The sequence below is a fragment of the Anser cygnoides genome, chromosome 7 (assembly GCF_040182565.1).
Source record: "Anser cygnoides isolate HZ-2024a breed goose chromosome 7, Taihu_goose_T2T_genome, whole genome shotgun sequence".
Classification (NCBI taxonomy): domain Eukaryota; kingdom Metazoa; phylum Chordata; class Aves; order Anseriformes; family Anatidae; genus Anser; species Anser cygnoides.
This window is the reverse complement of record NC_089879.1, coordinates 2,999,240-3,015,578: the sequence shown is the minus strand read 5'-3', so window position 1 is coordinate 3,015,578 and position 16,339 is coordinate 2,999,240. Positions and strand designations below refer to the sequence as shown.

General features: G+C 43.7%; 2 protein-coding genes across 5 annotated transcripts in view; one reads left to right on the top strand and one right to left on the bottom strand.

Moving 5' to 3' along the window:
* Window positions 1-16,339, top strand: part of DOCK1 (dedicator of cytokinesis 1) — a 281,505-nt gene that overhangs the window by 79,348 nt on the left and 185,818 nt on the right. For all 4 annotated transcript variants that reach the window (XM_048057478.2, XM_048057474.2, XM_048057471.2 and 1 more), the window contains 2 exons: window positions 2,487-2,614; window positions 4,919-5,014. In XM_048057478.2, coding sequence (XP_047913435.1) covers window positions 2,487-2,614; window positions 4,919-5,014 — 224 coding nt within the window. The remainder of the gene's footprint in view (window positions 1-2,486; window positions 2,615-4,918; window positions 5,015-16,339) is intronic.
* INSYN2A (inhibitory synaptic factor 2A) overlaps window positions 10,259-16,339 on the bottom strand; it is a 44,594-nt gene continuing 38,513 nt past the window's right edge. The window contains exon 4 of the mRNA XM_067000885.1: window positions 10,259-12,435. Coding sequence (XP_066856986.1) covers window positions 12,252-12,435 — 184 coding nt within the window. The 3' untranslated portion in view covers window positions 10,259-12,251. The remainder of the gene's footprint in view (window positions 12,436-16,339) is intronic.

The window sequence follows — 16,339 nt, the reverse complement described above, 5'->3', positions numbered from 1 at the left end:
GAGTGTGAGAATGCCCCAAGCAGCTGAACGAGGAGGGAACAGACCTGGGGGTAGGACTCAGTGGTCAAGGGCTGCAGCAGCATCGCTCAGAGGCAGGAGCTGAAAATGAGTGAAGAACGGTGGTGGTGCCAACTCACTGACGGTGTCAGGGTCAGAAAAGCCTTCCCGTAATGCTGGGTCGTCCTTCGTATTCAGCGTCCCTTTCTGTCTGAGGGGCTGCTTTGGAGCTAAGGTTATGCATTTGAAATACGCGGCAGCTAACGACTGATGTAAATGTACATATTCCGTTGCCTGCCATAGCAGGGAAGTGTTGAGGCTTCACGTTCGTATAAATAGCTGCAGATTGCTAATGAACATCCCTGTGAATAAGCCCTTTCAGTGCCATTTGTTCTGGTTTTATGCCTGTAGTCACTGGGGTACGGTAAAATCCCAAAAACTTTGTGTGAATTGAAGTGCTGCTTGTGTCAGCGCTGCTGAGCCAGGTCTGCCACAGAGATCCCCAGCTCCTTTCACTTCTAATACCTCTACGGATTTACAGATAGCGTAGTGGTAAACAAATAACGGGGACTTATGGTGATGTTTCTCTGTTGTTACATTTTGTTCCCTTGCAGTCCAGTTTGCTGCTGCTTACTGGGTAAGCCTTAATGGAAAAGGGTGCGAGGGGATGTGAAGCTACGGCTGGATGTATTTCTCCATGCAAATACTATGCAGGGACTGGTGCCTGCTTCTCGATGGGGAAAAAAATTGACCTAATGCACCACGAGGCTGCTCCTTTTTGAGCTACGACGCTGTGGGTTAAATGACAGAAGTAATTAAACAAACTCCTACATGGAGGAGACGCTTCCAAGTGCTCTCTTTGAGTGAGAGCCCACTTGTGCATCGCTGGTGAACATCCACTCGCAGCAGTCTCTTGGGACTGAAGGATATTGCTCTCGAGCTGCTGGGGCCGGGTGTGCTCGGGCTCCGTTTGGTCCCGGCCTGCAGCCGCGAGCGTGCGGGGCAGGGTGAGGGCGCTGCTGCTTCGGCCCCACACCGGCACCTCGTGAGGTGAAGTGCTCTCTGCTGCGTTGCGGCCTGGTATTTCTCAAGTTCTTTTAACGTCAGTGACTTTTATTTTTCCCCACTGTGCGGTTTGTGGGAGCAGAATGGCAGCCTTTCCCCCGGACGTCTCGCTGTAGGCCGGCCCCCATTGTGGCTTTGGGACTCGGTATGGGCAGAGGCCTGCGGTCACCGCTGACCTGGGAGCCCTGAAACCGCTTCGGGGACCCGTGCGGGTCCTTGCAGGGTGACTGTGTGTTACTGAGCCGAGGCTCCTGGCAGGCTTTGTGCAGGGACTGCTTTCCTGGGGAGTCCTCTGAGGGCAAAGCTGCCAGCCGGGTTAAAGGACGTGAAACCGAGCAGCGCTCAGACCTTGTGTGCGCGAGATAGGTGGGCGGGTTGGAGGAAAGGGGTTCGGGAACTGATGTCTGTAGGGTAAAGGATCTGGAATAGCCTCACGTTTTTTGCCTGTTCCTGTTCTGTTCTCTAGGGAAGGGGCATAAAATGTATTCACCCTTCCTTCACCCCCAAAATGTAGGTTGGTAGTAGGCAGGCTGCATACGCGGTGCAATTTAATCTCGTAATTTCTCTTGGAGTAAGTCAGGGTCTGATAAACAGGAGTGACCAGTTCCCCTCCTTTGGGTACGGATTTATTTGGGGTGGGCATGGAGAGAGGCTGAGGGGTTTTACCTTCGCTCCTTCCCGCTATGGGGATGCTGCCGGCCTCGTGGCAGGGTTGCAGCTGGTGCCACCGCGATGCCACAGGCGGGTGCCTGGCTGGGAGATCTCTCCTTAGGGCAGAAGGGGTCCAGGGGCAGTGAGTGCTAGGTCCCCGTCTTCTGTCTGTGCACGGCGATTTGCAGGTTGTACACTCACTACGTTGATTAGATCGGTGCCACCGTGATCCCTGCTCTAGTTATCAGTCCTCACTTTGCTTCCCGTACGTTCTCGATCGGAGCTAAAGTACTGAGCTTAATTATTTCGCTCCGTGTACCTCTTATTTATCTTCCCCTTATCTCTGCTTCCTGAATCACTTCCCTTGTCCAGGACTAGCAGAAAGTGTATCTGCAATGCCAGCGTGAGGTATTTTAACAGCATTTCTGCACAAAACTGGCTCGTCAGAGTGAGGTGATGGACCAGCTCCTAACATAAGAGAGACTCAAGTGCCCAAGTGGTGTCTTGGATGCTGATCCCTTACCTCAGGGAACCCGGGTGGTGCTCCCATGCAAGGGAAGCTGTGCCCGTCCTAGCCTGATCTCCATTTCCTTATAACTTATTGTTTTTCACCTTCATGTGGTTCGGACTGAAATGCAGGTGACTGGGAATCTGGAAGTTCTCTTTTTTTCCTAAGCTTTTTGTCTTATGTAAGCACCGGAGCAGCTCGGCTCTGTCGGCGATGCTGGGAAGCTCCTTAACGCTCTCCGTGTAACCTTGTGTCTTGTGTGTAGACTGCAGGGAAATCCTGCTGCCAACCATGACGGATCAGCTCAAGTATCACTTGGAAAGACAAGAAGATCTGGAGGCTTGTTGCCAGCTGCTGAGTAACATCCTGGAAGTGCTTTACAAGAAAGATGTGGTTAGTATCTCGCGCTTCTGTGGTGATTAGCATTTAAAAGGGATGCATCTTGGTAGAACAGATTCAGCAGGTAACTCCTGATCACTTTGATTCTTTTTTCTCCTTACCAGTCTTTTTTAAGACTTAATTTTTAGGTAAGCAATGACAAGGATGTGTTGTCTGATGTCTTGGGATGTTTCTTACTGTTTCTGCGGCAGCTCCAATACAGCACTGTTACAGAATCCTATTTCTTTTCCAGATAATGGTAATACAGTGAGTAGGATACATATACTTAGGAGATAAACCTCTCTTACACAGTGTCTAGCCTCTGTCTGGTGGAAAATATTTGATTCCACGCTCCATTCCTACCCACCCCCAGCAGTTTGGGAAATACGCATTTGAGTTGTGTTGATACTGGCCCATGAGGCCAGATATATGAACGTCTGCTTGTGTTAACACAGCAGACTTGTGTAACTGTTTAAAGTGCTGTTTGAAGTTACACGGTTGGGTTCTCCACCCTGCAAGAAACAACCTGGGTTAGTAGCTGGCTGCTTTTACATGAATATCGCAACTATTGCAGGTGTCTTGTCTGTCCAGAATATAAGTGTTAGACACTTGCACCTGCGAACCTGTGCAGTGCCCTGGGCTGACGTGCGGATGTGCAGCTTGTGTAATCGTCCTCCTTTCGTCTTCTGGCTTCACACGGATACACAAATATTGCTGCTTTGCTGGAGAGCTGTAATTACCTGACGCTCTCTTAAAGGAGCTTGGGCTGCTGCCTGAACCTTCAGTCCCATGTAGAAGCATGCACTTACCCAGTTGGAGAGGGCCTCTGGGGTCACCTGGTCACATAACATCTAACATCCTATTTGACTATTTTGGAGGATTCCTGATTTTATTTTGTTTTATTTATATGATTTCTGATTTTTTTTTTTTATTTATAAGATTTTTGATTTTACTTTGTTTTATTTTTATCCTTCGGAAGGAGTTTTCTGCCATGACTTCAGAGAGTGGGTTACTCTAAAAAAGGGATTTGTTTTTGACAGCTTGGCCGCTTCTTTCAGCCCTTGTTGGCTGCGTTTCTTCCCATGGGGGCAGTCGAATCGCGGCTCTCCCCACTCCTGAGCTGAGCCCGGCTGGAAGGGGGCTGCGGGGGTGGCAGGAGCAGACCCGAGCGCTGCCCTGCGCTGCTCACAAGTGCCCAGTGTGCGGAGAGGACAACCTTAGAGAAGATGCTTAGAGAGTAGGGAGAGCTGAAGGGTGGAGAGGAGCAGGGTACCGAGGTGCCTTTTGCCCTGAAGATGCTCCTTGTACCAGAGTTGTAGGCTTTATCCCAAAGGCAGGTCTGTCAGCAGCGGGAAGAAAAACCCGTATTGAAGCAGTAGCTGTGTATATATGCACAGATGATGGATCGCTCTTCAAATATGCAAAATACCTTCTCCATATATGCGTGTCTGCCTTTGGTAATTAAGCATAATGAGATGGTAAGCTGGGGGTTATTATGTGGATCCAAGGGCAAGGAAGAGAATGGTTCATCAGAATGTTTGTGCTGCAGCCAAGAAGCACCACGAAGATGCTGCTTTATTTAGATAATTATCTGGGAAAGGGCTTCCAAGTGTTGGCTGTAGAATTGTTTCACCTTCCCCTTTTGAAGTCTGCTCCTTCAGACTAAGGAAAACTAAGAAACAAATATTTTTATAGATTATAGGTTGGGAATGATGTTCATCTATTGTGGGTTTTAACTCCTTGTCGTGTTTTTTGGCTTCAGTTCCTGTGTGCACCATTCTGCACGAGGTTTCTGAACTACTACTTAAAGGCCAGTTGTGCCAAACCCCTTATTTTCAACTCTTCTAAAAATAACGGCACATTACATACAAGGCAGAAAAAATAACTGGGCATAATTGACTGAAATCGAAGTTCCTTACCTAAACTTTTGCTGTGCTTTCCTTAGTTTCTTTTAATTGAGCTTTTGTAGAATCAACCCCCAGAACTTGCTAATGACCATGGACTTGTGATGTTGGAAAAATGACTTAGGAAAATAAAATTAAGTAACTAAATGTCATGGTTATTGCTGCTAGTTCCAGGGACTTGCTTTTAATTTAGATAACTGTAACAGTAAAAATAAATTTATTAGGAACATGTATTAATAAGACGTTGCACGGTCTTTTTTAAATTAGAGGCTAATTTTCTGCCTTTGATCAGTAGCAGTAAGTGCTGCTTTATTTAACTTTCACAAGAAAGGTGGTTTTAAAGGCAAACATAAATATTTGAATTGTATTGGTGTCTCTTGTATCTAGTTACCATTAATTTATTCTTTTTCCTTAGGGGCCAACACAGCGCCATGTCCAGATAATCATGGAGAAGCTATTGAGGACAGTAAATAGAACAGTCATTTCCATGGGACGTGATTCGGAGCTCATTGTAAGTGTCTATTGATGTAAACTTCAATACCTTTGTCGCATCGTTTTGAACCAGGCTGTAATAGGATTTAACTCCCAAGTGATCCAAAGCAATCAAATCCTTCTGTAACTGGCTGTGTGCGCTCAGTAGGCTGTAGAGCATCGGCTTGTCGTTTTTCTGTGGCTTATGTAGTGGTGGGGGGGCACTGGTCAAATCGGACCAGGGTTTTCATCTTTCTGAGCGGTTGTTATTGTTCTATGTGATTCTGGTTTGATTCAGTTCAACACACTGATTTTTGCTGTCGTTAAGCCCACCTGAAGTCACATTTTTCCTTAAAGTGTTTATCTGCTAGTCAAATGGGGGAGTCCATTAGCACTTTTTTCTTTTTGGTCTCCCCTTTCTTTTCCTATTTTATTTCCGTGTAACTGCACACAGTGACATTTTACTTCTTATTACAAAGAGTTCTTCCTCTTCACATCTTACCTGCTGCCGTCCCGTTTACTTGGCAGTGATGGTTGTGTCTGCAAGCATACTACAGTGTTAGTTCTGTCTTTCATGCTTCATCCACTAGCTTTTATTTCCTGTCTTAGCTTTCATCACATTGATTTGCAATCATAGTTTTTGTCATAAAAAGTGATAATGGACCACCAGATCCTTCGTTGGAGCAAAACCCAGTTACGAGTGGCTCTCATTCTTGCAGAACATAATAAGGTTGGATTCTAATAACAGTGAAAAAAGTAAGATTTATATGTTGTAACGTTGTGTATTACCACAGAAATTACTAATAATATGCAGAATAGATTATATTTAAATATCCATCTGTACTAGGGCACAAAACTTTCTTCTTTGTCCCCTAGCTGTGAAGTAGGTTTAAGTCTTCTAAGACATATGCATGGGAAATTTCTTCGGTGCAGTTTGACTGTGAATTAATTATTCTTTTGATGAACGTTGTTTAGATACTGTATTAAAATGTTAATTATTCCTTTTGATCTTAACAAACTAGATTTGAAAATTTATCCTGTATGTATTTCAACTCAGTACGGTTGTGCTAGAAGTACCCGTGGTGGTCGTGAGTGCAGCTTGAAATCACTCGATCTGCGCACACTGTGATTAGGAAATGCCTATTAATGGGGCCAGGTACTTTCAAGGAGTACTTACTGTTGGCTTAAAATTCAGGCCGTTGCTGAAGGAATCCTCCTGTGATCAAACCGGTAGCAATTCATCTCTGTGGTGTCAACAAAGTCGGCAGATTAGAATGCAGCCACTAATTAGCAGGCACAACCTGACCCCTCTTGGATCAGCATCAGGCTGAAATTATGCATTAACTTTTCCTTTCTCGCCGCTAGAAGAGTTTTACCTGGAATTTGTGTTAGAGAATTAATCATCCGGGATGAGAAGGAAGGAGGTTTAAAAATGAATGATCTCGGAGAGGCGTAGTTGAACTAATAACTTTTTCAGAAGTAGCCAACTACGGGGCACGTGCAATTTGCTCCTTGTGTAAGCAGAGCTGTGCCGGTGTGCTGCAGTGGGCACGTCTTCACCTTGTTTCCGTTCCTATCGCAGTCTCCGTCGTGTTCTCCGTCCCCGCATCAGAGCTGGAGGTGCTCCTGACTTCAGCTGGGTTGTGCTGGCTACGCGAGAAGGCACTGGGGCTGCCGGGGAGCGGTGCCGTGGGGCCGAGCTCTGCAGCATCGCGTCGGGGCTTCTGCCGTGTGGGCAGGGGTCTTCAGCGTGCCCTCGGGTCGCTGGGTGCCTTAGTGTGACGGGAGCACGGGGCACCGAATTTGCTGTTACAGGAGAACGTATAATTAGAGCCTACTAAAGATACCGTAAATAATTCAATAGCCTGCTCTCTGTTATAACATCTGGACGGGGTTTTGTACGCATGATGCTGATATAAGCGTTACCGGGTCAGCTTCCTTTGGAAAAATGTTGCTGAAAGATGGGTGTGCTGGATTAGTACCTGCTTGCAGAAGATGCTGACCTTTGGTGCAAGGTGGTGCACAGCCCCGGGGTGCTGAGCCAGCACCCATGCAGAAATCCAATGGAATTTGCCTGTTTTGCGTAGAATTTACTGGTATTCCACCTTGGTCCAGGGAATGAGAAGGGATTTTTGGTAACTTGTACTGTATCTCAATCCGAACGTGGGAGACGGGGCATAAACCTTTCAAAGGTTTTCAGTCTTCGGTGAAAGCAGTGGCTTTATATATGTGGAAGTTAGCGCTTGTTCCCCACTTGCCATATCAAGTGAGTTTTGAAGATTTAAAAAAAAAAAAAAAAATTCACCATGTAACTACTTATTTCTGGCTAGATTTTTCTGGAAGTCTCACTTTGCTGATATTCCTTGGTCTGTTTGCTAAGTGAAGCAGAGGTGCTGTGCAGGTTATTCTCAGGGAAGGTGAGATTTGGATACTTCTATTTTTTTGTGAATTTACCTGCGGCCAGATTACAAAAGCTTCCCTTCTGGAAGATACAATGTCTGAAAAAAGTAAATTGAGCAGACTTCCTTGACTCTTTCTCTAAGTATAACTTAAATAATCTCTTCCCTTGCCCAGCACCACTTGAAGAACGCTGTGATCCCGACGCATCAGCGTCTTGCAGCCCCCGGTAAATCCGAGCTGACCAGGCACGATGCTCGGTCCACAGTGAATCACAGCTACTCCCAGCTGCCTTGTGGTCAGCAGCTCGGTTTGCTCCTCGTTTGCAAAGCCAAAAAAACCAAGCTGGTTGCTGAACTCCTGAATTTCAGGAAGGCCATCCGGCCGGGGCTGTCGGAGCCCTGGGTGGTCAGTTTTGGAAGGATGCTTCAGACGGCAGAAGTATGAATCTATTAAATAGACGATCTCGATTCCTCTGTATTGTGGAGCAAATCACATTCCTTATTGCCAGAGAGAAAATAGAGCTGGGATTTAGGAGCAGAGGGGTAGGAAGTGGTCCTGCTCCTGCCAGCCTCTGTCCCTGGGAGCAGGGGCTCTGAAAAGCACTTCGCGGTCTGTGGGGAAAAGGCAGCTGAAAACTACTGTGATACCGTCAGAAGAAAGGCTGCTGTGAATTCTCTTGGCATGTGTGACCAGGGAGCAGTGGGTAGTAGAGGACTTTGTGGCTTACCGATGCGTGGAATATTTCCCACATTGCCTTTTTTTTTTTCCATGAGACATTTTGGGAAAGAATGCAGTGAGACCAAAACTGAGGAGATGGAGAAATTATCAGAAAGTCGAGAAAGTGATTTGTGATGTGAGAGCCTTCAGCCACCTGAAGTTAACAGAGCATTTAGGGGTGCTCCTCGGGTGCAGTGGAAGAGAATCTCTGTAGGGTGGAAATGACGCCTGTCGGAGGAAGGAAGAGGAGCTGGTGACAGCGCAGGAGAGACAGAAGTGTGGAGCAGAGCGGAGCACGGCACTGATGTGGGAAGTAAAGGCTGGAATAACAGGTGAAAGACAGTGGTGGATTCTCTCTTGGCATTTCCAAAGCAGCATGCCTTCCCAGGAGGAGTTTGTAAGTGAAACTTGAGTTATTGAGGGTCATGAGAGAGAGTTCTGGAGCTTACCTTGCTGATGAGCTGAGGTTAGATGATGTAAATTGTCCTTGTAACCCTGAACTCCGCAGGTTACAGTGGATGGCAGTGCCAAACCATAGGCAGAAAGCTTCATTTTCTTCACTGGGTATCTAAAGATGCAACTGCATAAAAACAAAACCTAATTTCTACAGGTTTTCCTTTCAGTGAAAACATTTGAAGTTGTGTTGGAAACTGATTTCACAGAAGCTGAAGTGGTGTTTGAGTTCGGTCACGATCTCGTTCTGGCGCTGACACCAAGCTTCTCCCGTGTCTTAACCCGAATTCCTGTCACCGATGCAGCGAGCGGGTGTGAAGTGTTCCACACCAACGTTTCCCCGAACAAACCGCATCCACCCCAAGCTGCGAGCGAACTGCCAGCGCTGCAGTCGCTTCACTAAGCCCCAGTTGCGTTTTACGGGTGCTGAGGTAACGCTAGCAGTTGGTGCGTGCGCTCCGTTTCCTCCTGCTACAACAGAATGGCGCAGTTAGATTTTTAGCAGCAATTCAGCTAACAGATTCCAGGAGCAGTGCACGACGTGCGCTGCTGTACGGGTGCCAAAGAACCGGGATGATCTAACAGGGGGCTCGATTTGAAAGGGTTCATCAAAATGAATCCATTTGATTTTGAAAAAGCGATTAGCCGTTAAAACCTTGAGCGAAATTAACGGCATAGACGCTTCTGCACCTGAAGTAAGAAAAAGCAAACACTTTGTACTGATGGTAGGATTTTCCAGTTTTAATCATGATTTTTTTTCATGTTATCCTGATTTTTAAGCTATTTTTACAGTGATTTTTTTTTCCTTTAAGAAAACAAGTGGTGCTTACATGAATGGTGTTTCCTGACAGTTCTAAAACAAAGAATGGAGCTGCTGCTTAATGGAAGTTAGACGGACTTGGAAACTAACAAGGAGTATAAAATCACTGCGGTATCTATTGGCTAAAAATAATTTTCAGCAAGGTGTGGGAGAAGTGCCTATAGCAAATCAGTGTATTAAAGTGCGTGATGCTCTCAGGGAACTCGGCAAAGCTATGCTGTGTGCCGCGCTGGAAGTGAAGATGCATTTTCTCTGTTGTAACCTCATACCTGCAGTTTGTAAGATCACCTACGTTAGGGTGAAAATAGCTTCATGTCAGTCACGCTTCAGTAAAAGCTCTAATGAATCAGGTTTGTCTCTCGGTACCTAGCCTGAGTGATTCTAAATGCAATACAATATGATACATTTTACACACTTGCAAAAACATTTTATTACAAATTACATTGTATGGTACGATATAACACGATATGTAGTTGTAAGCAAGACTATGTATGTTAGCTTTTCCATTTTAAAAAAATGTAAAAAATTAAAAATCTGCAACTTCTTAAGAAAATAGCCTGGACATGTACAGAACACGCCGTGAGAACTTTCACTTTTAGCTCTTATATGTTTCACCAGTGACTTCTCCTCTGACATTTTAACTGATTACAGAATACTGGCCTCTGGATGAGTCAGGTTAGCACAGAAATAGTTGAGTTTGGTGTCAGAGTCCCTGCACACAACAACGTTTAGAATAGATTTATGGGAAAAGCTACTGATTAGGTGATGCTAACGATTTGTAATTGATAGCCATTGATAGATGCTTGATTTAATTACTTAAACTAAACGGCATGATAGCATGTACGAGTTTATAAAGTATTACTGCTATTTTGAAATACTGAATATTGTTGTATTTTGTTATGTCCATATTTGATATTTCTTTTTAGGAAAAAAAATAGATTTTCTTGTTTGGAAATATTTGGGTTTCTAGAACGCCTAAGGTGGGCTGCCCTGTAAACAGCTCTATATATTTAATTAAAAACACTATAAAATACATGAAACACATTTTTTTCCAGATGAAACAATTGCGCTTCCTTCCTGGTACACAGGACCAATTACCTTTTCTTAATCCTTCAGCTTTCACAGAAGTATTTTGGGGCAGTATGTATGTACAAGAACTCGGAGCCCTCCTGAAGTCACTACAAAGGTGACTTTTTCATTAAAGCATGCTGGAAGCAATTTTGAGGTGGACATAAACACCTCCTGCATTTCTGTTCCCTTTTTAACCTCCTTTTCTTATTTTTCCCCAAACCAAATAGCATGTGATTTTCCCCAAATTTTCTTGTAGTAACGGGCTTTATGTCGAGCTAAGAAACGGTGTAAGTGAAAGCATTTTCAGTTTGTTACTGTGTGCAAGCTCCTCTGCTAATGATTACTTTTCTTCCACCTAAAGAGCAAAGAATTTGTATCTTAATGATGCTGCAGGGTGTGCAATTTCAAAACCAACTTACAGTACCCCAGTTTGTCACATAACGCTGTATGACTCAAATGATCTTAACTCGTTAAAAACACCAACAGCATTCCCAGTCCCGTGCCACTTCCACCAGAGATTTTTTTTCCACAAATGGTCATTTTTGTTAGGACTTTAATGACAGTAACAAATACTTAAGGGAAAGGGTTCCAGTGTTCCAGTTTATAATTCCGAGCAAAATTTTAAGTGTCAAAAAAAAAAAAAAGAAATTTGATTCACATTTGTTCCCTAAGTGCATTGGTTATTAAGTACAATTAGTAGATGTAGGTATAAACTCTAATGTGTTGGTTGGGAAACCCATCTGAGAAGCTTGGTAAATAAATAAATAAATAAATAGCTTTTAAAATTGCTGCTTCTTCCAAGCAGGTTTCAAAGAATACTGCGTACTATAAAATTTATGGTGCCTTTTGCAGTAACGTAGAGGTTTTCCAAAGATTGCATTAGAAAAAGATACTACATTATGGCAAACGCCAGCAATTGGTAGAGCTTTTTATTGTTCTTTTGTGGTTTTTTTTTCCTTTTTTTTTTTTTCCTGTGCCAGAATGTGTCATTTAGATCTTTTGGGTACCAAAAAATTACAAGTGAGATCTAGGACAGTTTGTCCTGTGGCCTTGACCCTGTCAGCTTGGTGTGGTTAAAGGCTTGTCCTGAATTTGGGAGATTTCTAGCTGCTCGCCTGCTGGAGGAGAGCAGCAGACTTCTTCTGGTGATGAGGACACAGCTAAATTAGAAATGACGGTGCGTTGTCAAAATGTGATAGCTTGGTTGAAGTCTACAACACATGAAGGCAAATATACACATAGTCACGTCTCAGAGAGTATTCATGGTCTCGGACCACATGAAAAATTGTGCTTTGTCCAGGATATATGTGCTGAAAACTGCACTCCCCGATCAACATGGATTTGTAAAACTGAAGACCATTGCAAACATAAGGCTTGCTCGCTTTTTTTCCCCTCGTTGTTTAAAAGACGACAAACCAAACCCCCGGAAGGCTCTAAAACAATAGTGATATTGCGCTGCGTACAGGATGACAGCCTACGATTGAACAGGTTAGAATGCGATGCTCTCAGATCTAAGGGGGGGGGGAATAGTTTTACTTTCCATTTTGTACAAATTTCAATTCAGGTTTTACATCCCACATTGGTGAACCGCAAATAAAAGTTGGCAAGGCGTCAGGTAACGCCTTGCTCCCGAACACGAGTTCCTAGGTACAAAGGCCTTTTTGGTACATACGGTGAGAGCTGAACGCTGCCGGCGGCGGCAGAACAGCATCGGCCAGCAGCACGGATCAAGCTGCGGAGATCCCGTTGTAGGTGATTGACACAACTCCACATCTTCCTCAGAGAAGGCCTTGAACTCCACATGTAATGGACTTGGTTAAAGGAACCAGAGTTTCCATCTTCCATGCTTTTTTGATTCAGTTTTGGATTTTTGCTTGGGAGTTGAGGAGTAGCTCTCCTGAGAATAAGGCAAAGGTGCAACCTGAGTTTCCTCAATAGGATGAAGTTTTCTCAAAACTGGTTGTAGTTTATCTTCTTGCTGCTTAAAATCCAATTCCACGCTAAAATTGGGAAGAAAAAAGCAATTAGCTGTTATAGGATAATCTAGACACTACACCCATCCTGCGCGCTCTGCTGCTCTGTAGATGCAGAGAACTTTTTCTTTTGAAAAAATCTGATGAGTTGGCTATAGGTGAGAAGGCTGACCTGGCAACTTACTTACCTTAGCTGTTTCTTGCAAGTTTTACCATCAGATTAATTTCACCAAATTACCATCATATGTACGTACTCATCTCTGAAAAATAAATACATTAAAAACCTATTTCTCCTTTACATTGCAAACCTTCTGCATATACATGTAGCCCTGTAACAAGGAGAGTAAAATACAGCCTACTAAGCCTCTGCTGTGAATGAGTGCTGAGACAAAAGCAGCTGGGGATGTGGACTCATTTATTTAGCTGATCAGATCTGTGGGTAAAAGGGAAAGAACGTGTTCCAGTAATAGCTAGTATGTATTTGTTTTGTTTCATTTGCTTTTAAAATTTAATAGCAATAATAATTGCTAAATAAATAAAAATAATATAAAAGCAATAAGGGAAGCACTTGTTTAGTCTTAAAGCATGCTTTCAGAAAATATACTTAAGATCTAGATTACACCTCCTGAATTCTAAGGACTCTCCACTACAAAATCCTGCTAGCAATTAAGAAACATAATAACGATGAAATTATAATCCTTATTTCAATAGAGAGAGCTACAGATTCAAGGTTAGCTTATAAAACAAATCACATTATGAACTTCAGCAAAATATTAATTTTATCTGGTACTCAAAACCGAATCTAGGCCACGTACATTCAAATACCTTAAACGTCATGGTTTAAATTGCATTTGGTATGCCAACCTGTGGCCAAGTCCTACAGCGAGTGTTTTCATCCTGTCTTGGGCATTACGTTGCAGCTGGATATCGGAGGATGAATTTAGGAGACAGTGAAATTAGGGAAATTTTATGGAACGAATAGTGTAATATCTTTCTTCCCTGTATGTTGCTTGATATTCTAAAATTAGCAGTTTGAGCTGAAGACTGAGTGCATCTTTCGAGGCATCTGATCGGCTGCCCTTTCATCTCTGCTGCTGAGGTTTCACAGGGTTTGCACCGACTACTTCGGATACCTCAGTGCTGCATGAATATACGGCGTTCCTGGACGTCAGCTCATTTTAATAACTATTAAATGTGTTTTCTGAGTCCTTTCTGACTTTGCTCGTTTGGGGTAAGGTATGAGAGAAGCTATGCTTCTTTATGCCATCTGTGGATTTAGGTGGATTTTATTTTCCTCTTAGATCGGAAGAGAGGAAATCAAAAGTTTGGTAGGAAAAGTTTGGGATATCGGAAGGGTGACGTGCGTTACAGCTTGGCTTTTCGAAGAGCTGGCGAAGAGTCTGCCTATCAGGAGGACTTCCAGTAAAGTCCCTAGAAGGGGGTACTGGAAAGGTGTTAGTTTTTTTATTTATTTTTTAATCTGGCTGTAAGACTAGTACCTAGTTTGACGGTTAAACACACATTGAGTAAAACAGTCAGCATCTCAGTCATCTGAAGTGGTTGGAGAAACTTCCCAAACTTCCCAATAGTCAGTGAAGAAGTCCTTTAGGTAAGAGTTGAAATACTCAAAATATTTTTCCTGCCTCCATGTTGTTAAGTGGTAAAAAGACATTTCAAAACGAAGAATATTTATATATGTATAAATTTCAGATACACATTAGAACTGCCTCTCTGACCACTGAACTTGCTGTAGATAGCAGCACTAGATATTCTGTTACTACAGAGGCACGCTCTCAGACCACCGAATCTAATATTCATCCTCGTTAAGGAAAGAGCAGAGCGGTCTTCAGCTCAATAACGTGGTCATGTTTCCAGTTCAGCTGGCAAAAAGCAGTTGGTTAGATAACTGCGGTGTTAATTTCGTGGGAAGACTGGGACGTCAGTTGATTGCGAATGTCCCAGCGCATAAATGCCTTCAGAAATACACTGGAAGAATCTCGGAACGAAATAGATTCTTCTCCAAGAGCTCCGCAAATCGCATTTAAAGCAGCTCGGGAATCTGTGCGGGCTTTGGCTGGTGTTAGAGTTGGCTTGTTTTTCAGTGTCGGTCTGAGGACGGGAGGAGGCATTTCAGTTCTGGCACTGGCACAGGTCATTTTACTACTCTGCAAATGTTGTCCGTACATTCAGCTGGAAAACTCTCTTAAGACCTACTCAAAATTGATGTACAAGAGACTTGTAAAAACCAAACCAAACCAACTTTCTGAGCAGAATACCTTTTTTCATAATCAATTTTTATTAAAGATGGACTGCAGGAGAAGAACTCTGCTAATTCTAGTCCGTATGACAAAAACCACATGGTTGTCATTCCCTACTGCATAAAACCATTTGCAGCTCATTTCAGGCTGTTTACCTATTTACATCAAAATAAATATTTTTCCTTCTGAAAACTATAAAGAGGATAAAAGGAAATGTATTTCACCTCTTATAACCGTGTACATTTTGCAAGAGAATTGTTATCTATCGGGATCAATTTATTTAGCTTTGTAGGTTTCCTAATGTAACTGTTCCTTTGAGGCAAATGATTTGTTTGCTTGCAAACTCAGGATTCAGCGTAGACTTGTTTGTGCTGCAGTAATACCACAAAAACCTTATTTTGTAATTTTTCATATTTTTCTAAATCAGCTGTAGCTGATTTCATTTTTGGTTTCTAACTTTCTATCGAACAGATGGAATACAATTAAATTCAGCGAGCGTCACATATTTGTGTGACTTCCTTACGTTTCTTTATAGAGCGGTGGATGTTCTCTACAGCCTGCTCCCCTGTCTTTCCAAACCTCGTATTCGAGAACTAGTTTTTGTCACCTGGCACAGCTCTGCCGATACCGCTTTGCTTAGCGGTATTTCTGTATCCTAAGCATCTGTAGGTTTCCTCTCAGTGACCTTTCCCTGAGGGGAAAAAAATCTTTTCTTTATGACGTGTGGTTTGTTTCACTTCCAAATGGCCTCTTTCACGTCTTCAAGCCTCCCCGTGACACCTGCAGTTACTGTATAACCGAGGGCTGTACACGCTGGGCATTATTCGTTACGGAGATTGTTATTGGCATCAGAAGTATTTTATCCATAGCACGATGACCAAGTAGTATATTTTTCAACAGTTAGGCCAACAATTACGAATACAAACAATTACGAATAAGCCCTACAAAAACTAGACAAATCTAAATATCATGAATAGTGCCAGCATCACAAATGTTTGCCCGACAAATCTGATCGGATCTAACCGCTGACTGACCCGCAGTGCTGCCAGGGCTGGAGTGCCCCCACCCTCAGGGCCTATCTCAGTTTCTGCCTGTGTGCAGTACAGGACGTAGGCTGCTTTTCTGACCAGCTGTAAGCAGCAAAATTTTGTCTCTAATAAAAAAAAAAATCAGTTTTTCCCCGCAAAGCAACTGTATATTTACAGGGTTTGTACCAAAAACTATACGTTTGCATGTGAGTTAGCATATATGGTGGTCCCGTGAGAATTTGAGCAAATAAAATAGCAGACCTTGGAGAATCTTGTTTTGATGTACTCATTACATCAAATGCAAGGGTCGGGAAGTTGGGCTTGCCATGCATGAGGCACACCGCAGAAAGGCAGCAGGCAGCGCTTGAATGCTGCCTAGAAAACTGCTGTCACTCCTCTGCTGTTAATTTCAGAGCTGAGGTCAGAAGGAACCCGTGGGGTTTCTGTTCCTGCTTTGGGCTCAGTGCCCCCAGCTCCGCTCTTTGCGCAGTGAAATCCCTGCGGGCTGAAGGTGCTGAGGGCTCGGGTGCTGTCACAGCGACTTTCTGTGCTACGTCCTTGAACTGTACTCAGAAAAGGAAGGGAAACGAAGCCTCCTGCCCACCTGTGAAGGGCTGCATTTAGTGCCTGGCCCCGGCAGGGCGT